Genomic DNA, 17,365 nt, shown 5'->3' on the forward strand with positions numbered 1-17,365 from the left:
AGAGGTGTAACAAGGATCGGACCAATACGCAGCGTGGTAGGTGTCCATGGTTTTTAATAAGAAAAACTAAACATGAACACAGATACAAAATAATAAAGTGAACTGGCAACGAAACAGTCCTGTGTGGCACAAACACTGACACAGGAAACAATCACCCACAAAATACCCAAGAATATGGCTGCCTAAATATGGTTCCCAATCAGAGACAACGATAAACACCTGCCTCTGATTGAGAACCAATCTAGGCAACCATAGACTTATATAAACACCTAGAATGAAGACAACCCCATAAATCCACAAAAACCCCTAGACAGTACAAACACCCTCGATGAGACAAAAATCATACATCACCCATGTCACACCCTGGCCTAAGCAAAATAATAAAGAAAACAAAGATAACTAAGGCCAGGGCGTGACAATACGTATGGGATATTAAATGCTCCAGGCCTCAAATATAATGTGACATTTTAGTATTGTGCACATGCTAGGCAGAGATGGTAGGGGGATCTTCAACTAGTAGGCCTAGGATCTGGCAAGGATCTTCAACTAGTAGGTCTAGACCACCTGAATATTGATATTCATTGGATTTTTCTTGAATGTTGGGTGATTTTGAGAAATGAACTGTTATAACCAGAACATTTTCTTGTTATAACACCCAGCACTTGCGAAACAGATCAGGATTTTCTTCCAGACCTATTTTAAAGAGATAGTTTACCCAAATTACAAAATGTTTGTGTCCTTACTTTGAAAGCAGTCTATGGACAAGGAGAATGCAGTATATCATTTGGTTAGCCACTGCCATCAACTATTAATTGTAGTATCTCCTTTGCAGAATTTTGGTGTAGTGGTAACACTCCTAGGCACGTGGGTAACAACTTTCTACCTGAGAATAGGAATCAATCCCTGCTTCCAACCTTCCCACTATTTCTCCCATTTTCCTGTAACCCCATCTCATTTCTGAATGTGTGAATTAAATGTCAAACCACCTAAAAAAATGTGTTTAAATATTAGCATACTTTAAATGTCCTTCCCCCAAAATTTCAAAGTAACAGTCGTCAAATCTGGAGTGTTCATTTAATGTCCAAAGCATCCCGGATACATCTGACCTGTGATTTTTTGCATTTTCCACCCTGGTCATAGGCCTGGGGCCATGTCAAAATACTGTACGTAGAATTGCAGGAAATTAGCTTTAAAACAGTAAAATGTTCCTGGGGTTTGTTTCAGGGGGCAATGAAATTAAAATCTCACTCCAAGCTTTCTTGCTACAAAAGTTGCTCAGCCCTGGGTTTGAGTGTGTCAAGAACTGCAATGCTGCTGGGTTTTTCACACTCAACAGTGTCCAATGTGTATCAAGAATGGTCTTACCACCCAAAGGATACCCAGCCAACATGAGCCAGCATCCATGTGGAATGCTTTTGACACCTTGTTGAGTCCATGCTCCGACAAATTGAGGCTGTTCTGAGGACAAAATGGGGTGCAACTCAATATTAGGAAGGTGTTCCTAATGTTTTGTACACTCAGTTATACAAAATAATGTCATGTCAACAATTTCCTTAGTCTAAAATCCTGGCTGGCATCCTATTGAGTACAATTTATATTTTTCATCCCCTGTTAACATTCTCAAGATCTCTAATAGGCTATTCTGCTGATATAATTCCATGATAATAACTAAAAACATAAGTGCAACAATCTTGTATTGCAGATCTATCTTCCCAGCACAACACAGGCACACATTGTTGCATTGACAGCACGGATTGATTATTGCCGCGCAAAGAAAAAATATATTTGTTTTGTCTCGGAAAATGTGCTTTGAATAGGCATATGTAGGCCTCATCTTCTGTCCCGTATAGACGTTAATGGTATAGCTGTGGAAACCAATGATTGAATAGATGAATAAGTAGAGCTGAATTACCCTACTGTCTCCCGGGGAGACGGAGAAGTAAACAATAGAAAGCTGAGCCCTGGCCTAGAGACAAAAGTAGTCTACAAGGCAGTAGTGATTGGGGGCACATCCGCACTCAGTTCTAAATTGACACAATTTGTCTTTGCAAAGTTAGAATGGATACGAAAGGCAACAAACGCGCAACTTCAGCAGGCTACCGATTGCCAGACCCACCTAACGTCGCATTGATATCACAGTCCTCCGTCTCTGTGTACAAACTTCCGCCGGACAAGACTCGAAACACCCGCGGCGGAGAGAGTCCTTGGGAGAACCCCGACTCTCGCGACCCAGTCAAACAGGATCAAGTCTGGCGCGAGTTCGTGCGCGCAGAGAGGAATGGAGTGAAAGAATGGTAATGGCTGCTTTTAGAATGCACAATATTAATTATTTCCCTCCTTATCGTTTTTACCAGTCTATCGTTAGTGCATATTTCATACAGGTAGCCCAATCTGAACCCGAAATCTTTACTGTTGTTAGCATTTAATTAAAATTCATGATACAGCCTATGTTTTCCATTTATTCTTGAATAATTAAACGTACAAATGCTGACAATGCTATCTGGTACCTAATGAAATAAATGTAGGCCTTTCATTAGGGAGGTAGGCCGTAGACCCATGGCACAACTGCGTTTTAAGTGTATATCCCAATGACTGTATAGGAATGGACAAAGCCCTATATCACGTGATACCAATCATTCCTATGTGAAGACTCAATAACGCATTGAAGCCAAATTTGCTAACATTATGCGTAACCTTAAAATAAGACTAAAAAATAAAAAATAATACATTTTTACAATTCGGACCATTTTGACTTTGTGGCTGTACTATCTAGTGGAAACCCAACTGAAGTCGGTTAAGATGGTGTCTCAGGGAGACATAACATGGTCACATAACATGTATATAGCTATTCCAAGAAGTGATGTTGCAGGCTAGCTCAGTGCTGCCCCTTCTCATTGAGTAACTCAATTTGAAGGCTGACCTGGGTACTTCAGGCTGCCATTAGCAACGATATAAATTATCCTTATAACTTCTTCTCGGTGCGATTTTAAAATAATCGGTTCAAGGACATACATCCGGTATATTAGAATGATTTATTGGTACTATGATTGTCGGAAGCTAGCCAACAGTAGCCCAGAGGTTAGAGCGTTGCGCAAGTAACTGAAAGGTTGCTGGATCGAATCCCCGAGCTGACAAGGTAAAAATATGTCGTTCTACCCCTGAACAAGGCAGCTAACCCACAGTTCTCCGGTAGGCAGTCATTGTAAATAAGAATTTGTTCTTAACTGACTTGCCTAGTTGAATATGTATTTTATGTTATTTTATTTACATGAAGATTTACATTTTTCCATCCACTATATTTTCTGCTAACAATGCATACCGCGGTCGGCCTTGAGCTTCCGTGACTTCAATGAAAGGGGGCAGTTGTTCTCCCCTGGTATAGGCAACCATATAGGCCTACAATCATAATTGTGTTTTGACCCACAGGCAGAAGAATTGGAGTTTTCTCAAGAACTATGATCAGCTGGTAAATAATTAGCCAATTTTTTTATCTCATTAAATAGTCAACTGTTTTATTTGAACACAATCTCTTGTTGATATCAATGCTGCATGACCCTGATCTTAAATTGGTATGACCCTAAACTTTGTGCCCACAGGGTAACCACAGGGCAGAGAGCCCTTTACCAAACTATGTGCCAGTGTTTTCTGACCACATCCCAAACACCACCAACCAGATGTTTGGGAGTCGTGTGTGCACACCACTGGGCAGGGAGCTGATGAGAATGGATAAGCTGTTAATTGGAAGCTATAGCAAGTGCAAGCCGGGTCCAGATATGCAGCCTTGCTAGCATCAGCAGGGAATAAGACTCACCCAAGAATGCCCACTATCAATCTCACCTTCCAAAAGAGAGCATATCAGTTATGTTTAAAAGGTGTAGCTCGTGTTCATGTGGTTAGTGATGGCTGATATGTTCCTTGAATTGAGGTTTTACTCATATTCATTGGAGGCTTGCTTTACACTAGGAGCACCATTTTCAAGAAATCTATTTTAACTGATAGCTGCTCATGTGTTTGATCCGTGAAGAGTTTACACATTGCCAATAGATCTAGTTGAGACTCTACTTAACTCAGAAAATGATGCCATTTTTGTTAAATTTCTGTTATATTTCTCAATAAAGAAGTACTGTATATTGTACTATGGATATTATTGTGTGAACTAACTGAAGCATAGCCTATTCAATGATACACAAACTATTTTCATAGTGAATACTTTCAAGCTCATGGTTGAAGTTGACCTCAGAATTTATCATAGCGAGTCATTGGCTCTTGCCATATGTTGTGTAGATCATCCAGCTATGTGCCTCAAGCACAAAAGTAATATATATATATATATTAATATAAATATTAATAATGAAATTAGATGGCTCTATTTTCCCTATTTATTTGGCATTAAGGCATAACTGGAGCTACACAGATGATTCATTTCATTATCAATGGGCTTGTAAGTGATGAACATATCAAAGCTATGTGAACATGATGAAATCACGGAGAGAGGGAAATGCTTGAGTCTTTTAATAACTAAGAACTAATTTGGCAATTGCCAAATAATATTTTTCTTTGCTATATCTTTTTCTTATTCTTTGAAAATGCTGAAAAATCCCCTTATAAGGAACTCCACTCTGGGAAAATTGCCTGTGGGAGAAAAATACAAAATGTTAACATCACTGTTACTTCAGCCATATGCTACTGTATGTTACTGTAAAGTAAAGGCATAGTTAATGAAATTGATTATTTTTGGAAGGATTGTTCAGAATCATACCTCTATAGCATGGGTGTCAAACTCTGGCCCGTGGGCCAAATTTGGTAATTATATTTGGCCCGCGAGACAATACCAAATTACTACTAGAGCTGGCCCGCCGGTATTATACAGCGCATTCACCACTAATACTACGAATCCCATAATGCTCTGCTGTTTTCGCGAGCCAATCAGGACAGGACCCAGAAACGCCCTTCCCAAAAATGGCGAAAAGAAAGGCAGAAAACAGGAGCTTTCTGGACAAGTGGGAGGCAGAATATCTGTTTACATATGTAAAAGACAAACCTGTTCGTCTTGTTTGTGGAGTCAACGTGGCTGTAAGTACGGAGTACAACAGTAGACGACACTATGAAACGAAACACCATGACAAATACAAGGACCTGGACATGACTCAAAGGAGCCAGAAAGTAGAGGAGATGAAAAGAAGTTTGGTTTCACAACAGAATATGTTTAAAAAAGCCACATCACAATGCGAGGCTGCTGTAAAGGCTAGTTATATAGTGGCAGCAGAGATCGCAAAATCAGCCCGGCCCTTTAATGAGGGAGAGTTCATGAAAAAGTGCATGATGAAGGTTTGTGACCTCGTATGCCCAGAGAAAAAACAAGCATTTTCAAACGTGAGCCTGAGCAGGAACACAGTAGCTGATCGCACATGTGATCTTGCCACCAATCTGTATGACCAGCTGATGGAAAAGGGAAAAGATTTTGTTGCGTTCTCCTTCGCTGTGGATGAGAGCTGCGACGCATCTGATACTGCTCAGCTGTCGGTCTTCATCCGTGGAGTGGACTCAAATCTGTGTGTTACGGAGGAGCTATTAGGATTCAAATCAATGCATGGCACAACCACAGGAAAGGAAATCTTTGAGGAGGTTTCCAAATGTGTAACTGAAATAAAGCTGCCGTGGGATAAACTCGTTGGATTAACGACAGATGGTGCGCCAGCGATATGCGGTAAAAAGAGTGGACTGGTGGGCATGGTTCGGGAGAAGATGCGGGAATAGAACTGTGCAGGTGAGCTAACTGTTTACCACTGCATCATACATCAGGAAGCACTGTGTGCCAAAGCCCTAAAGATGGAACATGTTATGACCACAGTAACACAGGTAGTTAACTTTATAAGAGCCAAAGGTCTAAATCACCGCCAGTTTAAATCTTTTCTGGAGGAGTGTGGTTCGGAATACGCAGACGTGCCGTATCACACAGAGGTGAGATGGCTATAAGCAGAGGAAAAGTACTGAACAGATGTTTCGAGCTGCGTGAGGAAATATGTCAATTCCTGGAAACCAAAGGGAAGGATACAGCAGAGCTCCGGGAGCAAAAGTTCCTGTGTGAGCTGGCCTTTCTCTGTGACATCTCGAGCCATCTCGATGCGCTGAACCTGCAGCTTCAGGGGCGGGGGCGCATCATCACAGACATGTACGCTGCAGTGAGGGCCTTCAAAACTAAACTGTGCCTGTGGGAGAATCAGATGCTGCAAGGAAACCCTTGCCATTTTCCCTGCTGCCAATCCATAAAAGCGCAGATCTCTACCGCCGTGTTCCCATGCGCACAGTTTGCTGAAAAACTCCGTGTTCTCGCCGCTGAGTTTAGCCGGCGATTTGCCGACTTCGATGCCCAGAAATGCAAGTTTGAACTGCTTAGTAATCCCTTCGCAGTTGATGTGGAAAATGCACCAACCAACATCCAAATGGAGCTGATTGAACTCCAGTGCAACGACACGCTGAAGTCAAAGTATGATGCTTTGGGCGCGGCACAGTTTCCATGGTTCATCCCTGACACAATGCCTCAGCTCCGCACCCAAGCTGCTCAGATGCTCTCCATGTTCGGCAGCACTTATCTATGCGAGCAACTTTTCTCCTCGATGAAGATGACCAAAACAACTCACAGGAGACGTCTGACTGATGAACATCTTCGCTCGATACTGAGGATTTCTTCAGCTCAGAGCTTGAGCCCAGACATTGATGAACTAGCATCCAAGAAGAGATGCCAGGTATCTGGCTTGGGCACATCAGATTAGACCAGTGTGCAATAATTAACGTTTTCTTTATGCACTTTTTCTTGCTACAAGGCATGGGCTTGAATGGTTGATTGATTTATTATCATTTTATTTGTAAAATTATTAGCCAGTGGAAAAAGTTTATTTTGGTATTTAAATCAGAAGGCTGCAAATAGAAAAGAGGCATACAATTTTTATTTAAATTTTATTTATTTAATAAATGAATGCCATTGATGTGTTTTTTCATTTGAAATTTGATTTTGCATGTCTCCACTATTAAATTATATATTGTATGGTAATAAGCGATGCTTGTTCCATATTCAATGTTAAAGCAAAACTTGTTTGGGTCCATATTAAAAGGTTAATTTGTTCAATGTTGGCCCGTGACTTTGTTCAGGTTTTACATTTTGGCCCACTGGGTATTTGAGTTTGACACCCCTGCTCTATAGGATAGAATACCAGGGGCAGGATTCTGCCAGCAATCTTGAGCAGACTCAAATGGCAACGCCATAGGCACAATGAGGGTAGAGGCTTTGTGGTGGTCCATAATTGCCCCATAGACTTGCAGTTAGTGGGGAAAATGTTAGCAGGAGATCACAAAGAGCAATGATTGGCTGGTACAGTCTTGGAGTTAAACCTAATGTAGTCTAAATTAATGTTCACCTGCTCTCCTTTGGGGAGACTGCCAGAGTTCCCCAGATGTCCATTCATTCCCATTGGGGGAGGTGGTGGTACTGGCTTGTTCTGTAAAACATGTCAACTTATTTTACAATTATTAGTAATATTCTCACAGTTGAAATACAATGATCATTCACTGCTTTAAATTGAATTTAATGTAAGTGTATACCTCAGCATTGGGATCAATTTTGTCAACCCATCTGTCCAGGGTTGAATCCCAGATAATCTGAGGATGAAAATAATAACACTATGAATCAAGCCACAGAGAAAAACACTAATCCACTAGTGTCTATATATAGAGAACCAGCTGAGCCAGCCACCATTGTTTGGTGTGTTCTTTGCAGCAGGGGTCTCAGGCTCAGTCACTGGCCCGGCTGCCAGTCTGGCTTTGAGGGTTGGCCTCGGAGTGTTCTGGCTTGGTGATGGACATCATAGCAGGACGCGCAACATGTCTACTCCGGACATCTTTAATAAGAAGGAGAAGTCAGGCCACTCTGCTCATGTCACCATACAGAACAATCACTAGCTGACAGGTTAGGAGCATCTCGCTCTGATACTCTCAACCAGACTGCCGGCAGTCACAAAGATTCTTAGAGCTAAACCTATTTTATGTAGCTAGAGGACGCATGAAAATATAACAGCCATACACTCACATGAGTAGCAGGCATTTGATCTATCACAACTAATTATCACACTCTTGCAATGGCAAATTAATTTCTCATAAGATAAGGCTTAAATGACCTCTTCTCTTGGAATAGTACACACTCCACCATCCCGATCCCACTTTTGTCCCACCATGGGGATGATGGGAGGTGGTTGTGGAGGATTGTCTTTATTCTTCACAGGGAAACCGGCTTTCGTGAGGATCTCTTACCTCTGTTCAGAAACGCTGCTTGTTGGGAAGATCCCCTCCCTCTGTGCAGCAATGTTGGCTTCTGGGATGAAGTATAGAGCACATACAGTCATTCAAGAAAAATCCACCACTTGCAATCTATATTGTAATTGACACCGATCCATCCCAAACATTTCAATCATCATCCTCACCATAACATCATTACATAGAGTTATCCTACAGTATATTAGACTCATCTGACACGATCTGAGAGATAGCAGTCTGCAACTAAATAAACTTTCCATGCAGGTCATTCAGCTGACCCTGCATGTGTTTCATCGACTGCTTTGCATTGTTCAGCAGGACCTGCATCTCTGCCCTACAGGAAATCAGGTGGTTCAACAGACTGAGATGAACAGAGAGGCTTCATGCCCATTTGACCATCTTTAGGATTCTTTCTCACTTAACACCAATCTTATTAGGAATGCACCTTTGTGGAGATGTCACACGTGTTATTTAGAAAGCCTTAACTTGTCAGGCGCCGAGAGGAGGACGGGATGTCTTCCTGCTCCAGTGAGCTCTGCTGGCATGTCTTGCTTACTGTTGAGGAACGTGTGACAGATTAGAGGACAAATACTTATGGTTGTTCAGTAATAAAACATTCAGCACACCATGAATGTTGAACAGTAAAGCTGAAGTCAAACGTTGCTCCATTGTTGGTCATTCACAGGGGGACACCATTTCCATTGGCCATATAGAGATTCCCGTAATTGTTAATGGCATATGGGGGATGGTCTAACCCTGGTAAAAGAATAACAACAGCTAGGATTTACTCTCTCACTTTCAGATAAAGTAATACAATTATGAGACCTGTCAGAAGTGTAATGCTTACCTCCATCCAGGTTTTATTACATCCGGTTGTGATTGGGAGCCCCATAGGGCGGCCCAGCGTTGGCCCGGTTTGGCCGGGGTAGGCCGTCATTGTAAATAAGAATTTGTTCTTAACTGACTTGCCTAGTTAAATAAAAGGTTAAATAATAAAAAATAAATATATATATCGGCCCGTTGTTTTGGGCAACATTCTCCCAATTTTGCCCACTAGTTCCAGCTTGTGATGCACCGTCCTTAATGAAACAATCAAGTCAATATTGTTTTTTAAATACATTTCAAAGAAAGAACATAACCAATTCTACATGAGACAGTGTTTCCAGATATTGCAATCTCAGGGGTCCTCATGAGGTAAGTAAAGAATCTGATGTCTGAGTACTCACAGAAAAGGTATGCATGATTCTAGGCGAAGCCAGTCCTTTACGTGATGAGCATCTCATCTGGGTCAGCAGTGGAAGGATTGATACACAAGCCTTCAGACTACTTTAAGTCTTGGGCCTTAATGATGAAACATAGAAATATAATTTATATTGTGATGCATTATTGCCATGGCAATGTTGAATGTCCAGTCAAAGAGCATTATGGGTAATGTTGTCAGATTCATGGAGTGACTGGCCAATGCTGATTTTAGACTATGAAGCCCAGGGCTATATGCAAGGATGAGCCAAATAGATTATGCATAAACGCATTGCATGCGGTGTCTACATAAATGTCCTGGAGCTAGGCCAGCAACAGTCTTCTGCTGGAGTAGGTTTGAATTTATTTGCAGAAAAGTGCATACCGAAAGTATACTCCTAATATCTGCCCATTACCCTGTTAGGTTCTATGAATGTGTAATTGTTTTTTGATTGATGTATTGCATGCACGGTGTTAATTGTAAGCTAGAAATCAAATGCATTATATGTGATGATAATTGTAACGCCTGCGGATACAGTTTAGCCGACACAATATAATGCATAAGTTAGTTACATTGTATTTAGCAAACCCATGACACGCAATACACTTCCTGCCAGTACTGGTCCTGACCGTCCTGCTGCTTTAGAAAATAAAATAGTCCCAGTAAGAAAAATGACGTTGAAAATAGTCTACAAAACGTATTTTCCAGACGTTGAAGAAAGGTTCCATTTAGGTGCCGAATGAAAGGTGAAAATACGTTTATACGGAGGTTGAAATCAGTTACATTTTTTGTTCTGAATGAAATGTGAAAATATGTAATTTATAGACATCTATGTTTGGGCCAAATCAGGGCTGGTCCAGAGTGGACAAAACCTTAACCAAACATAGACGTCTTTGATTGGTTCAGATTTGGTCCAAATCATTGGAGAGGATAAGAAAAAGACACCCAAAAGGCGTCAGCGTCGGTCGATGCTTACTGAGGTATAGCCTACAGTGTCGCCTTAAATTTAATTTGAGGAATGCCCATCTATGTGGTAGACCTACTGTTTATAAAACACCAAAAACGGCCAATCCAGACAGGACCAAAAAAAGACTCCAAAAGATGTCGGCGTCGTTCCATGCTTACTGGGGTGTAGCGTACTATGTTGTCATCAATGGCATTTTATGAATGTCCATCCACGTGGTAGGCCCACCTTTTGTAAACCCTGACGCTGGGCCAATTGTGCGCCGCCCTATGGGACTCACAATCACGTCCGGTTGTGATACAGCCTGAAATCGAAACAGGGTCTGTAGTGATGCCTCTTGCACTGAGATGCAGTGCTTAAGACAGCTGCGCAACTCGGGAGCCACCAAGTGGCACATACAGCAACTCATTTGCATAACAGATATCTTTTTGAATGTGTAAAACATTACAGGAGCATAAGAAATTGGGTGTCAAATCAAAGCTATGAGCCTAGAGTAAAATAAGCATACATTTTCCAACCATTTCCCATCTGAAATATTTGGCATAAGCAAAGTCTTTGATTTCTGGTTCAACAGATGGAAAATAGATCTTAGAAAACATCAACCAGAAAAGTTTTAAAAAGTATCAGAAATACATCAAACACAATAACATTGATGTAAAGAACACTTCCAACTAATATCAACAAGGATAGTATATTTTGTTTAGGATAAATTGTTTACCTTGTGTAAGTTTAAGAAATATTGCCTTGTTCCGTTACCCACACACATATCATTAAGATATATTCTAATTTCTCTCCCTCGTGAGGAAGGATAATTAAAATTCACAAAAGTACCAAGGAATGGTAGATCTACCAATTAGTTATTGTGATTTTACTGATATCAATTTTGTTTATGAATTATTAAGTGATTAAAACTATTAATTCCGTTACCAAATCGGTAACGTAATTACAAAACAATCAGTAATGGAATTAATGCATCTGAATTGGCAATGGTAAATCATAGTAGTCACAAACCACAGTTGGGTCACCTGCTACTGTCCTCCCTTCCACTGGCATAGTTATGTTCAGCTCATAGGCCTAACAGTTTTCTTTCTTTTTCAGTTGTCTGGTGGTAAAAGCAAGAGTATTAAAACAGTCTGGACAACCTCTCACTCTCAGGTCTTACCGACACATACCCATGAGCCCCCTCTATTTCCATTTACTGTAACCAGCATCCTCACCCAATGAGCGCCGATTGACACCATACAGCCATGATAGTTGAAACGTGGTCAGTCCACTCTGGCCTTGATGTTAACGTCTACAGATGGACCGGACCAAATCTGAACTTATCATAGACGTACGTTTCACAAGTTTGGGTAGCATTTAGCTTAGTCCCAAACCATTGCATTTATCAGGAGTTGACTGGATTTACATCATGGAATGAAAATGTCTGTGCTATTGCATGTCATTACATAGTGTGGATTGCTGCACATGCATTTCTGATGTCTCTGTTCTGTCCACAGTTCTGGTATTATTTATTGTCAGGATACTGCTGAATTCATGGGTGTTGTCTACGGTTTGGTACTACAGGAGAGGGGGAAGAGAAGTGCTCAAGAAGCAAGATTGAGTCTGCTAGTCACAAACAATCCTGACAAATACAGTTGATTCCACCTCTGCTCTGTCAAACTGGACATTTAGCCTGCACTTCGTCTTTCAGGTTTTTACTGGACATTTAGCCTGCACTTCGTCTTTCAGGTTTTTACTGGACATTTAGCCTGCACTTCGTCTTTCAGGTTTTTATTGGACATTTAGCCTGCACTTCGTCTTTCAGGTTTTACTGTAAATGTAGCCTGCACTTCGTCTTTCAGGTTTTTACTGTAAATGTAGCCTGCACTTCGTCTTTCAGGTTTTTACTGGACATTTAGCCTGCACTTCGTCTTTCAGGTTTTTACTGGACATTTAGCCTGCACTTTGTCTTTCAGGTTTTTACTGGACATTGAGGCTTATTTCAACATTTCACCCAAATATGAGTCTGCGAACAGGACAGTGCTGGTGACAAACGGACAGGTGGAAACCCAATTATCATACTGAAAAAGGAATGGGTGCTGTACTGCCATTTTCCAGAACAATGTTCAAATAAGTGAACAGATAGTTTTCATGTGGGTGGAGGTGTTTCAGGATCAGACATTAGTTCCGATGCAGATTTTGTGTGCATATTTGAGCTTTTGCTACTGTCAATTTATTTCCTGAATCAATAAACCAAACCCTATTTAAAAAGATTGTGTATGCCAGTACTTGTATATGCTGGTAAAATCACTTGAAAGTTGACATATGTGGTTCTAGAAAATACAGCATACCTCACAATGAGATAAACCAGAAGGCACATACATTTCTTTATTGTTCAACAGGTTATCATGAACTTTACTCTAGCAATATCAAACATGCAGTCTGGATGATGCGCCTTTAAATACAAAGTGGACAAGGCAGTATAAATAATACAATGTGCACTGTATGTCGTCATGTAAAATATATACCGTGTATATTTATATGTATAAAACGTGCTTTTCAGAAGCTTCTTGGATAAAGGAGAGCACTCAAAAGCACAACATCACTCTCCAGCTGTAGTATGAGCCAGATACACACAACGTGCCAAAAGAGGAATTCTTTACAAAAATATCTGAGAAAAACATTTGAAAAGCTTCTATTGCATGTTACTATTCAATACTTTCAGCTTGTGAATACATTTGCAGAAACTTTCCTTCTTTTTTTTCAACAAAAATAAGTAAACTTTCGATTTTCCCCCCACTTGTTCACAGGAATAAAAAACATTCTTACTACGGGTGCATTCACCAAAAGGAAAGGCATGTAGTCAACAGCACTTTGAGACCTTAGGGGCAAAACGTAAAACACATGCAACATCACACAGAAGATGGTGGAGGGGTCATCAAGTAGATTTTGAATAGAAAATAAACAGTATCATTTCTAAGTAATACAATGCTTGTGTTTCATCTCTGGTGTGCCCAGACGTACATTCAAACAATGAAGGAGTCAAGCTATGATATTAATGCTGCATAATGGTGCACCATTGCATTCAGCTGGTGCAGTAAACATTTCCCTCTAATAATTGTCATGCTGCGTGGTAAGTACATTAAGGCAATTGCCAGGGTGAAGTGCTATAAGGTCAGTGTTAGCATCTGAACTTCAGCTCTATCCACCTACCAGTTTACAGTATTATTCTCTTGTGGGCGTAGTGTTCTGCACTAGATACTTATGATGGCTTGTAATTGTAAACTGTATTATTAAAATGTCTTTGCCTCAGCCACAAGCATTCAGGTTGGCAGAGCACCTCAAATCGCTTACCTCTTGATCTCTGCTTTCCAATGAGGAATTTCTGTTTAAGTGTTGTCAAGGTAAGTGCTTCAACCCTCTGTTTGGCGTAATTGAGGCTATTGTTCTGTGTTGAGTGAAAATCGGGATACACAAAGCCCAAAGCCAAACCCCTTCCCATGGCCTTGACATCCAACCGCCCCTCTCCTAAAGGAACTTGGAGAGAAGTTGCTCTTCATATGCACACAGACGACAGGTAGGCGTGTTGGCACATCGTTCATGGGTGACTAGCAGTTGAAGTGACTGGACATAACTGATAATTCGACACAAGGCCAAATACTATAGGACTATCAAGGTGGAAATGGGAAGAGAAGTCGTCTGGAAGAGTGAAGTGGAATCAAAGCTGTGCAAGGAGGAAATGCCAAGTGGAACATTGTTTGTTATTAGTCTTTTGATTGCGTGTTAGGAGGAAACACCCACCACCTCGATCCTGAACCACATTTCCAAGTAAGGTTAACTGGAGAAAGAGAAAAAGGGAAACAGTATTAGTTTCTCCAAACCAACTCACAGCTCCGCGACATTGCCTGCGCCACAACATTGCATGACCCCCCATAGCACGCAGCTATCACACATACAACCTCTCAGAGCCACACAGCTCCGCCCAATGGATTGCATGTTTTATTACAAAACGTCAAAAGTCATTGTAAATAAATGTACAAAACATCATATTATAACACATTCTCTTTTACATTAAAATGACTAGTCAAACTGAAACACACACAGAAGAGGTAAGTCATGATTTGTGTCGATGGCCACTTTTGGAGTCTTCTCGTCGCATCCTGGGGGCGTGTGATCTAGGAGGACTGAGGTCAGAGGGCAAAGGTCACACGGGGTTCAGGAGGAGGCTGATATAAGAAAGGGTTTACGGTTAAGGGTTTGATCATGATCAGATTCAGTAGTGTGGTAGTCGTTCCTGGAAACCTAAAAGTGTACGTAAAAATCTTATTTCCTGACTTATACAACTACGAAGACTATAAGAGAACACATGAACATCTATTTTCTCAAATTCAGGTACACAAACCACCTCTTGGGCATGGTCCAAGAAAGCAGCCAATAGTTTAAAGAAATATAGGAATAAACAATATTCAGAAGGGACAACATGCACAACATGTCTCACTAGGGATTTACTCATCAGAAATCAAACGCATCATCAATATCATCATCGATATCATGTAACGCCCAATGTTAGTCCTATAGGCCAAAGTTGAGCAATCTGAAAGCGAAAAGTGGTAATGGGCATTGCCTAAATCCACCAAGCACTAGTCACATTCTTTTCACGTCTAAGTATTTGATAGGTGTAAGGTCCCCCCTTTTCCCAACCACCAGAGTCCTAGCTTTACTGTCTACGTCTGGTCTGTGGTCTTACCTGCTCTTACTGGGGGGCAGCTGTCTGCTGGGCCGCCTCATGGACTGGCTGGGCTGGACCTTCATGGAGGAACGGGGCGAGGAGCGAGAAAAGTGCTCGGGGGCCGGGGGCTTCTTGGGGATCTTCTTGACCAGACGTCCCACCCACTTCTGTTGTTCCTCCTGAGACACGGCCAGCAGCAGCAGGTTCTTGGCCGTGGACACGTCATAGTTCACTGCAGTGGGACAAAGGGAAGGGTTTGTATTGTGTTTATTAACTGTGTTTAATAACTATGCAAAAAAACAGCAGTGCACACCTCAACCCCCTAACCATCCCTTGATATGTCCCTGACAATGTCTTTATATGCGTCTGCTCTGCTATAAGCAACGACACCAAATCCCCCACACCCCTACCTCTGCAGGGCGCGATGATCTCCTCCTTCTTGTCCATGTGGTCCTTGTGGCACTTGATGTGGCAGCGCCTGCACTCCAGGGCGGGCGGAGGCTTAAACATGTTCCACAGGGGCTTGGTGCACGCCTCACAGTTGGTGGGGAAGTGGTAGAGCGTAGGGATAAACTCGTGGCCCTTGTGGCAGATGTAGCTGGACTTCTCTCCACTGGCCAGCTCCACTGGGAACTCTGGCTCCTTCTTACACTCTCCCTCATTGGCATACAGAATCTGAGGAGAGTAGGAAAAGGTCATCATGGTAATTGTCAATCATTATCATCAGTATGAACCAGCCCCTTCACATGAATCGTTAAATAAATGCATGAACAAAGAGCCATAACAATCAAGGGACCTGGAATATCCTGGGGATCTCTTTGGCATCAGCACGGTAAACGTCTGTTTGAGTGACAGGCCGCACATGGAAGAGTTTACTAAAAAGACAAGGAAAGGAAGAGACCAAAAATATTTTTGATGTTGAAGGTAAAACAAATGTATTTTTGTGTCAAATCGCCAGTTGACAACCCATCCCTTGTGGGATTATTTGATACATAAACAAACATTACAGTAATTCACTGTGATAAATCAGTGATAATTTTTCTTCTGGTGTTCTCTGCAGTGCATAAAGAGTGAAACAATTAAATATTGTTAAATTAAATATAAAAATCAATACATAATAGTAAACAAGGTTAGCCAAACATACATATACAGTAGCAGTCAAAAGTTTGGACACACCTCCTCATTCAAGGGTTCTTCTTTATTTGTACTGTTTTCTACATTGTAGAATAATAGTGACGTGCTAATAGTGACGTGCTATCGACTCTCTCTCTACCGCACCAGCTGTCTTTAACTCTGAATGATCGGCTATGAAAGGCCAACTGACATTTACTACTGAGGTGCTGGCCTGTTGCACCCTCTACAACCACTGTGATTATTATTATTTGACCCTGCTGGTCATCTATGAACGTTTGCACATCTTGGCCATGTACTGTTAGAATCTCCACCCGGCACAGCCAGAAGAGGACTGGCCCCCCCTCAGAGCCTGGTTCGTCTCCTCCTTCCTAGGTTCTTGCCGTTCTAGGGAGTTTTTCCTAGCCACCATGCTTCTACATCTGCATTGCTTGCTGTTTGGGGTTTTAAGCTGGGTTTCTGTATAGCATTTTGTGACATCGGCTGATGTAAAAAGGGTTTATAAATACATTTGATTGATTGATTGATTGTGAAGACATCAAAACTATGAAATAACACATATGGAAACATGTGGTAACCAAAAAAGTCTAAATATATTTTATATTTGAGATTCTTCAAAGTAGCCACCCTTTGCCTTGATGACAGCTTCGCACAACTTGTTTAACACTTTTTTGGTTACTACATGTTTCCATATGTGTTATTTCATAGTTTTGATGTCTTCACTATTATTCTACAATGTAGAAAACATTACAAATAAAGAAAAACCCTTGAATGAGTAGGTGTGGTACTGTACATACATACACACATAGGTACATATACACTGTGTATGTGTGATATATATATAACACACACACACACACACACACACACACACACACACACACACACACACACACACACACACACACACACACACACACACACACACACACACACACACACACACACACACACGAAAAATGAAACAGAAGGCATTTGAACCCAGTCTGGCACAAAGTGAAGATTCATGTCA

General features: G+C 41.3%; 2 protein-coding genes and 1 long non-coding RNA gene across 13 annotated transcripts in view; 1 reads left to right on the forward strand and 2 right to left on the reverse strand.

Moving 5' to 3' along the window:
• Positions 1-1,905: 1,905 nt before the first annotated feature.
• Positions 1,906-4,135, forward strand: lg17h2orf50 (linkage group 17 C2orf50 homolog). The gene is made up of 3 exons (XM_046309188.1): positions 1,906-2,294; positions 3,427-3,466; positions 3,597-4,135. Exons 1-3 carry the CDS (start codon positions 2,059-2,061, stop codon positions 3,786-3,788), a joined length of 468 nt encoding a protein of 155 aa, XP_046165144.1. The 5' UTR covers positions 1,906-2,058; the 3' UTR covers positions 3,789-4,135.
• Positions 4,136-4,497: 362 nt separating this feature from the next.
• LOC124002254 lies at positions 4,498-10,815 on the reverse strand. Of its 9 annotated transcripts, XR_006832969.1 has the most exons (8): positions 10,591-10,815; positions 9,155-9,648; positions 8,934-9,063; positions 8,753-8,862; positions 8,305-8,365; positions 7,600-7,895; positions 7,416-7,496; positions 4,498-4,632 (listed from the first exon to the last, which is right to left on the reverse strand). It is a non-coding gene; the product is annotated as an uncharacterized LOC124002254 (long non-coding RNA). The 9 variants fall into 9 exon arrangements; XR_006832964.1 differs by having other exon boundaries at positions 8,305-9,063; positions 9,155-9,276; positions 9,534-9,648; XR_006832965.1 differs by having other exon boundaries at positions 8,305-9,063; positions 9,155-9,386; positions 9,534-9,648.
• A 2,043-nt stretch (positions 10,816-12,858) lies between these two features.
• rock2a (rho-associated, coiled-coil containing protein kinase 2a) overlaps positions 12,859-17,365 on the reverse strand; it is a 51,848-nt gene continuing 47,341 nt past the window's right edge. For 2 of the 3 annotated variants that reach the window (XM_046308010.1, XM_046308009.1), the window contains exons 28-31: positions 16,019-16,097; positions 15,633-15,897; positions 15,241-15,454; positions 12,859-14,677 (exon numbers count right to left, since the gene is read on the reverse strand). In XM_046308010.1, coding sequence (XP_046163966.1) covers positions 14,608-14,677; positions 15,241-15,454; positions 15,633-15,897; positions 16,019-16,097 — 628 coding nt within the window. In that variant the 3' untranslated portion in view covers positions 12,859-14,607. The remainder of the gene's footprint in view (positions 14,678-15,240; positions 15,455-15,632; positions 15,898-16,018; positions 16,098-17,365) is intronic. The other variant, XM_046308011.1, reaches the window with a different exon arrangement.

This window comes from Oncorhynchus gorbuscha, linkage group LG17 (genome assembly GCF_021184085.1).
Source record: "Oncorhynchus gorbuscha isolate QuinsamMale2020 ecotype Even-year linkage group LG17, OgorEven_v1.0, whole genome shotgun sequence".
NCBI classification, from domain to species: Eukaryota; Metazoa; Chordata; class Actinopteri; order Salmoniformes; family Salmonidae; genus Oncorhynchus; species Oncorhynchus gorbuscha.

What these genes read in the sequence shown, in the direction of transcription:
- lg17h2orf50 (XM_046309188.1), top strand. Translation starts at nt 2,059, where the DNA reads ATGGATACGAAAGGCAACAAACGCGCAACTTCAGCAGGCTACCGATTG. An exon ending in AGGAATGGAGTGAAAGAATG is followed by an intron (nt 2,295 to 3,426) that starts GTAATGGCTGCT and finishes TTTGACCCACAG; the next exon opens with GCAGAAGAATTGGAGTTTTC. An exon ending in TCAAGAACTATGATCAGCTG is followed by an intron (nt 3,467 to 3,596) that starts GTAAATAATTAG and finishes TTGTGCCCACAG; the next exon opens with GGTAACCACAGGGCAGAGAG.